This window comes from Benincasa hispida, chromosome 12 (assembly GCF_009727055.1).
Source record: "Benincasa hispida cultivar B227 chromosome 12, ASM972705v1, whole genome shotgun sequence".
Classification (NCBI taxonomy): domain Eukaryota; kingdom Viridiplantae; phylum Streptophyta; class Magnoliopsida; order Cucurbitales; family Cucurbitaceae; genus Benincasa; species Benincasa hispida.
This window is the reverse complement of record NC_052360.1, coordinates 56940513-56947358: the sequence shown is the minus strand read 5'-3', so window position 1 is coordinate 56947358 and position 6846 is coordinate 56940513. Positions and strand designations below refer to the sequence as shown.

Here is a 6846-nt window from a genome sequence, read left to right as displayed (position 1 = left end):
AATAATATATTTGATATTTAATAATTAATTTAAAATAACGAGTAATTATGTATTAATATTAATTCATTAATCAATAAGTTTATATTTTATTGTTAATCTCTTATCTATAAAAATCTCACCTATAACAAGACTACTAAAAATCTACATAAAATGTATTGGATTTTAAAAAGTGAAATCCGGTAAAACAAAAGCAAAATATTAAAATATCTATGTAGAAAGCCGTGACAAAACCCACGAAACAAGCTGACCCCTGAAGTAAAGAATGAGAAATGGTTAAAAATTCAGGGATCAAAGACCAAAAGACTATAATAGAATATGGTAATAGTTGAAGGACCATAAGAAGTGGCGCTTGGCATGACCAACTTTGCTTGCCAAAAGTTTCACTGAGACACCCATATTCCAAATTCATTAAAAGAGAACTCTGAAATCTTTTCTTATACGAGAGAAATCTTTTCTTATACGGGAAGTTGCAAACATAACAATCAGGCACAAAAGGTTAATAGATATAGTACAATGCAAAATAATTTACAGATAAAATAACATTTAGATCAAACTCTCAAAGTTTATCGGTTATAGACTCTATTGCCAATAGACTGACAGGAGAAGTTTATGAGTCTATGTAGATTTTGTTATATTTGCAATACTTTAAAAATGTTGCTATACACTAAATTATTGGCCCTAAAAGTGCTACTACTTATTTCTCATTGCAATTATCCTTTCTTATACACGTACGTTATCAAGCTCAACTTCAACAATCAACAACGACCAATAGTTTCTCAGGAAAAAGAGCAACAAAAAGGAAAAGGAATATTATAAACTAGTACAGAGAGCAGGAAAAGAAAAAACTAAAAAGGAGATCAAATGGTAAAGGGCTGCTTTCAGAGTTGAGAGGATCATAAAATGAATAAATGACACAAAGGCCGAGAGGTAAAAAGGAGAGAGAGAAGACTGTGGAGGTTTAGGGACACAAATTATCAGTAGTGCACAAATCCAGAGAAGATGAAAAGTTGTTTTGTTGGCCTGCTAGTTTAAGTACAACCAAAAATACCTAAAAATAAGGGAAAAGCTTTGCATTGCTTTGCTGCTAGTGCTACTACGATCATTAAGAATCATCATCTCTCACCAATAATTTTTTGAAGGTTTTCTGGCACTCCAACCCCTTGTGTGATGCAATTATTGCTCAATATCTGCAATTTAAGGTAGGTGGCTTTGTTGGGTTGCAGTTGTAAGAACAGAGTTTTTTCTTTGTGTGTGTGTGTGTAGTGCCAAGCATGGAGGTCGGGTTGATGCAGAGACAATGGGTTGAGTACACAAAGTCGTTATTCTTGGAGGTACGAACATAAGCTAAGATAAAATCAGACATGGATTTTACTTTTCTTGTTTTTTAATCTTCATTCTTGTGTTTGGTTTTTGGTATTGGGAGATTGGGATTTCTTCTTTTGTAGTTTTTTTTTTTTTTTTAAATAAAATTAAAATTATTATTATTTTTTTTTTAAAGATAAGAAACGATATGATATTACTCGAAAAAAGAAGAGAACAATCAGGGGGCCGGGGAGAGAGAACCCTGAAAAACTATAAGTTTTCTGGTTGTTTATAATCATGGAAAGGTTGTAGTTACAAAAGACTTTTCTATGAGTATATCTTAGAGGAAGTTAGGTTCATAGTTATTGTTTTGTATGCTCTGTTTCTTGATTCTGGAATTTGGTTTCTGGTGTTCTCTCTTTGTTGGGGAGGACTAGGATTTCTTGGACAGTCAGTTTATAGAGCTGCAGAAACTGCAAGATGAGGGCAACCCAGATTTCATTGTTGAAGTGGTGTCACTTTTCTTTGAGGATTCCGAGAGGCTTCTCAATGATCTCACCGCAGCGTTGTGAGGCTTCTCTATCTATGGGTTTCTTTGTTTTGATATGAGTTTTTCCTGGATTTCAAGGGTTTCTTCCTTTCCCTTGCCTTTTTACAGTGATCAACCTGATGTGGACTTTCAAAAGATTGATGGCCATGTTCACCAGCTTAAAGGAAGCAGTTCGAGGTATAGGCATGAAACTTATTACGGAAGCCTCTCTAGTTCCTGCTTTTCCTCATATCCTTGTGTTAACAAAGGCTTTTGGAAGCTATTTTGAAAATAAGTTTTCTGCATTTCTTTTGCAAAGTTATGATATTTGAGGAAAGAATTACTTAAACATGTTTTACACTAAATTCTTGGTCTAAAAAGAGGAGGGCTATTTTGCATAATAGCTCCCAAACTAGTTTTTCTTTCCCTAATTTTAAAACGTAGGGTGAATGAAGTTTCCATTTGGCAGCTTGTGATGGAACCTCTTCTAAAATAGAATTAAATATTGTTTTCACAAAAAACTCAACTGAGTGAAGAATTTTGTAACTTTTGTGATTAACAGCATAGGTGCACAGAGAGTTAAAAATGTCTGTATTGCCATGCGCAGCTTCTGTGAGGAACAGAACATTGATGGGTGAGTTCTTATTTGTTGAAGGCTAAGCTAGGTTATTTCTGATGCTTAGGTTCAAGTAGGGTTTTGATTCTTGAATTTTATCTAGGTCCCAAAATTTTGGAAGTTCCTTTTTGGAACTAGAAGTTTTATCTACTTTTTACTTTGGTTTTTTTAGCATTTAAAAACTTTTCAATTTTTTACCATGAAATACTTCATCATTATCAAAGCTTTTAGCCCCAGTTAGGTTCTACTGTATTACTATTAAAACAAAATCAAAAGTTTTTCTTGTTGAACTCCTTCAACATGTGTGCAATTATTGAAAAAAATCAGCTTATAGAAACAATGAAACATTTTGGGTGCAGGTGCCTGAGATGTCTGCAACAATTGAAGCAAGAGACCTGCCTTGTGAAAAACAAGCTTGAGAATCTATTCAGGGTCAGTACATACGACTGTCGGTTTTAAGAACTAGCACATCTTTCTTAATTTTGACGGAATTAAACATTAAATTGTTAATTGCAGATGGAGCAACAAATTGTGGCTGCCGGTGGGTCAATCCCTGCAACAGAATTGATATTCTAAGTTGAACCTAAGAGGATACTTCTTAGAGTCACAGTTGATGGGAATGTTGTTTTTCCATTTTCTTGGGGTCCTTGTGAAATTATTGTTCTTCTGTTTGATGAGACCTGTATGAAAGTTTAATGTGTGAGGAAGTATTTCTTTGAATAGGAGTGAGGAAGTATTTCCTAAACCATTCCACTTTCCTGTGTGACGTCAATACTAAAAGAAGGTTGTATTTAAGATTCCGATGGAGTTCCACATTGTGAACAAGACTAGGATTGGCTTGTGTTTATAAATATTTGAGGACTCTTCATTTTCAAGTTGATTTTAAAGGTAGGTAAAAGCTCTACCAATTGTGTCTGAGTGCACCTTTTCCGCTTTGACAAGACATCAGAAGAGGATTTCTTTGGCAGGGATTTGGGGGTGCAATACCAATTTTTGTATACATATATAACTTCAACCACGTAATCCCAACAGGGAACATTAATACTAGATCAGAGACTAACCTAAGCAAGTTGATACGTCACTAGCAAAATAGAAACTTATACCTTGAAAAGAAAGAGGATGCATTTTACCTGTCCCTTGTCTGAGAAAGATTTTGATAATTTATTTGAGAGAAGGATCTTTAATCTAGAAGAGTGTAGTCAAAGCGAACATAGCTCAACTAGCATCTACTATGTGTTAGCGATTGAGAGGTATATGGTTTCTTTAATTTAGAAGAGCGTAACCTTTCTCTTAAGGAGGAAGGTGAAATTCTTGGATGGTTGAGCATTTCAATGGTAACTTGTAAAGAATGGTCATATGGCACTTCGGTGTCAGATGCACTTGATGATTTATGTGGAAATTTGAGAATTATCAATGAATTTGGATAAAAAAATGAACACCAATTGTCCAAGTCTATGAACGAATACAGCATGTGATTGGACACAGTATAAAAGATCTTTTAGAAGCACATAATCCATCAGGGGACGATTGGGGCGTGGACATAACGGTCTTTATGACACAATCAATAATTCGCTTCATTTTCAATTAGGTCTTGCTTTAGCCTCTTTAGGAGTTATTACTTCCTTGATAGCTCAACACATGTACGTTTTACCTGCTTATGCGTTCATGGCACAAGACTTTACTATGATATTAAACACCTCATAGCGAGCATTTCAAAGAAATACTTCTTGCACATCCACTTGGCTTATCCTAATTTAGCATAACTCATAAAAACTTGAGTAAAACAAAACAAAATGGTATCTTCAGTTACATGGAAAATATTTTATTGAAGGTGATGTTTGAATACCAGATAATAACATCAAGCAAGACTGCTAAATTCAATAATTCTTCTTAATCTTGTTTCCCCATAATATTGATCAACTAGGCAAGAGTTTGATCTAAGTTTTCCATAACATGACGAACAATCCAAGTTGACAATTCATGATGTATGTTACTGCATTTAGGTTATTTTGTGTTATTATTTAGAAAGATGAATTGCAGAAACAGCGAATAGTTTCAAGTCTCCTCTGGTCTGAAATTTTTATGTAGGCTGGAGATTCATGAGCTTCAATTATCCGATGTTCTGATATTTTTATGTTTAATATCAAGTTAAATTTAGAAATCCATCATATTCTAGTGGCAGTCCTTTCATGGAGATCCGCAAGATTTAGTCATCTTACATGTAAGGCACTTAGTTAGGGATATTAGTATGGTATTAGTATTGCATTAGTATGGTACAAATTGTTAGGATACTAATATCCCTAACTAATTACCTTACAGAAAAATGCCATGCAAAGATTCTAAGCTATTCAGCTCAACCAATTCAGACTTCAGACTACTAAGAACGGCCAAAACATTTCTAGTTCCCCTAGAAACGAAGATATTATAGCTTGCTCAATCATTCAAAATCCTAATTCTGAAATTTACTGGTCACCCTTTATCATAGTACAGGGTCGATTAACTAAGAAAGATCATAAGTCGGGTCATTTGTTTCCTTCTACCTTGATTGGGGATAAGAATCTAGAGTCAGTAAAATGAATTTTGACATGTACGTTCCTACAGAACACACTACAGTACTTCAGACTGTCGCATATGTAGACATGATTATCATACTATTACTCAAACATTCTGCAGCAATTTCTTTCTCATCTCCCTTCTCATGTTTGCGAGCATAAGATGAGATAGGTATACAAGTTGGTTCAAAGACTTGGCAAGAAGGTAACTACTAATTTCAAATTAGGTTTTAGGAATTACCACAAGTTAAACAACAGGGACAAATTCTTTGCACATGGACAGTAACTTACTGCCGAGTAAGATTTGTCATGGTTGCTGCATTTGAGCTTATGAATAAAAAACACAAGGAAACATGATTAAACATCAGAGCATTATGGCCTTGTATTTATGGTTAACGACAGCTCCACCAAGTCTTAGTTCTATCTAGACAGGTTCAGAGGTATCCATCATTTTCTACAATTTTCTTATTGAAGCCTTCTCCATTATACTTCAATTTGTTGATTTCGTTTGAATTCGCTCCTTCAGCACCGGGATGCCCAATTTGTGCGTCACAGACTCACAGTAACAAAAACCATTACAAAAGACCACTTACATCTTTAGTTATTGTCATCGTATGTACGTATTTCCACCTTTATCAAATATTCAGTCTTAAACTACAAAATTCTCATTCACGTTATCAGCCAAGTCCGTTCATTAGAAACTAACAATCTAATTTTATTTTATTTTATTTTTTTGTCAGAACAAGTCTTTCAAATCCAGTAGTTCACCACGTCTAAGGTACGAATATCACTATTCACATATCCGAATGACTAACAATGCATAATGGAAACACTGAAGGCTGAACGCTGAAGCATTACGATTCCTTTACCTTTCTTTGCCTTCTTTTAACTAAAAAGATTCAGTAGGTGCTAATTCAGTCATTATAACACGTTATTGGTGGCAAAAAAAAATCCAGATCCACTGATAGAACTTTACTAATGCATATGAAAACATTCAATTCTCCAGGACTAATCACAATTCAAATAACTAAGATTTTCACAAAACCTGATGAAGAAGCCTCCGAATAGCAACCGATCCGGCCTTTTTCCCATCATTTCCGTCATGGACGCCCGAGTCCGACTCGTCGTGATACCATCCCACCGATTTCTGAGCTTCCAGAACGATCTGAGAGAGGCCTGAAATGCAGGTCCAGAACGAAGAATTCAAACACCATTCAGAACTCAGACAAGCATAAGCATATAAATTTAGCATTCAATTAACGCACCTTCTTTGACGGTCTGTTTGTTCTGACGAATATCATGTACAGTGGCGGAAATCTTCCAGTACAGAGGACGACCGACATAGAAAAAGACGAGGAGGAGGAACACCACCATGATAACGCGAAACGTAATCCTAGCCGTCGACGACGCCATTGTTTCCGGTGGTTATGTCTGATAGAGAGAAACAGAAAGAGAGCGAGAGAGAGCTCAGAGATTCCCGCGATGGAGTTGAAATGGTTAGATCAGGGAAGAAGAAGCGAAGCTCGGCGCTTCCTCTTTGGTATTTATATCTGTTTCTATTTCATTTTTGTCTCTTATGCCAGTTGTATTGTAGTTTAAATTTAGGTAATATTTTTATTTTTTTAAAAAAATATTATTTGTAACTTTATTCAAAGAGGAATTAACTTTGCATACATAACTACATTTGAGCTTTCATTTCTGTTTAGGACCTTTTTTTTTTGTTCGTCATTGTTCGGGAGAGCTTATGTATACTTTGATTCTCAACTAATTTTATAGGATAATACGCTCAACTTTATTACACTATTTTGATATAAAAAAATTTCAAGATATTAAATCTTAAGTAGATG

At 34.9% G+C, this 6846-nt stretch overlaps 2 protein-coding genes across 7 annotated transcripts in view; one reads left to right on the top strand and one right to left on the bottom strand.

Moving 5' to 3' along the window:
• LOC120067764 overlaps window positions 1-6531 on the bottom strand; it is a 10291-nt gene extending 3760 nt beyond the window's left edge. Inside the window, exons 1-2 of one of the 2 annotated variants that reach the window (XM_039019340.1) lie at window positions 6265-6531; window positions 6045-6175 (exon numbers count right to left, since the gene is read on the bottom strand). In XM_039019340.1, the coding sequence (XP_038875268.1) occupies window positions 6045-6175; window positions 6265-6412 (279 nt within the window). In that variant the 5' untranslated portion in view covers window positions 6413-6531. Of the gene's footprint in view, window positions 1-5834; window positions 6176-6264 lie in introns of those variants that run through there. The other variant, XM_039019337.1, reaches the window with a different exon arrangement.
• LOC120067763 (histidine-containing phosphotransfer protein 1) lies at window positions 767-3355 on the top strand. Of its 5 annotated transcripts, XM_039019333.1 has the most exons (7): window positions 809-1139; window positions 1264-1331; window positions 1740-1870; window positions 1961-2029; window positions 2394-2465; window positions 2807-2879; window positions 2964-3355. In XM_039019333.1, the coding sequence occupies exons 2-7, from the start codon at window positions 1272-1274 to the stop codon at window positions 3021-3023; spliced, it is 465 nt and encodes a 154-aa protein (XP_038875261.1). In that variant the 5' UTR covers window positions 809-1139; window positions 1264-1271; the 3' UTR covers window positions 3024-3355. The 5 variants fall into 5 exon arrangements, with proteins under 5 accessions (XP_038875264.1, XP_038875263.1, XP_038875262.1 ...); XM_039019334.1 differs by having other exon boundaries at window positions 787-1331; window positions 1740-1867; XM_039019332.1 differs by having other exon boundaries at window positions 808-1331.
• Window positions 6532-6846: the final 315 nt, after the last annotated feature.

Coding starts and splice junctions, on each gene's coding strand:
- LOC120067763 (XM_039019332.1), top strand. CDS start 1,272: ATGGAGGTCGGGTTGATGCAGAGACAATGGGTTGAGTACACAAAGTCG. Junction 2,030..2,393: donor CTTAAAGGAAGCAGTTCGAG/GTATAGGCATGA, acceptor TGTGATTAACAG/CATAGGTGCACAGAGAGTTA. Junction 2,880..2,963: donor AGCTTGAGAATCTATTCAGG/GTCAGTACATAC, acceptor TGTTAATTGCAG/ATGGAGCAACAAATTGTGGC.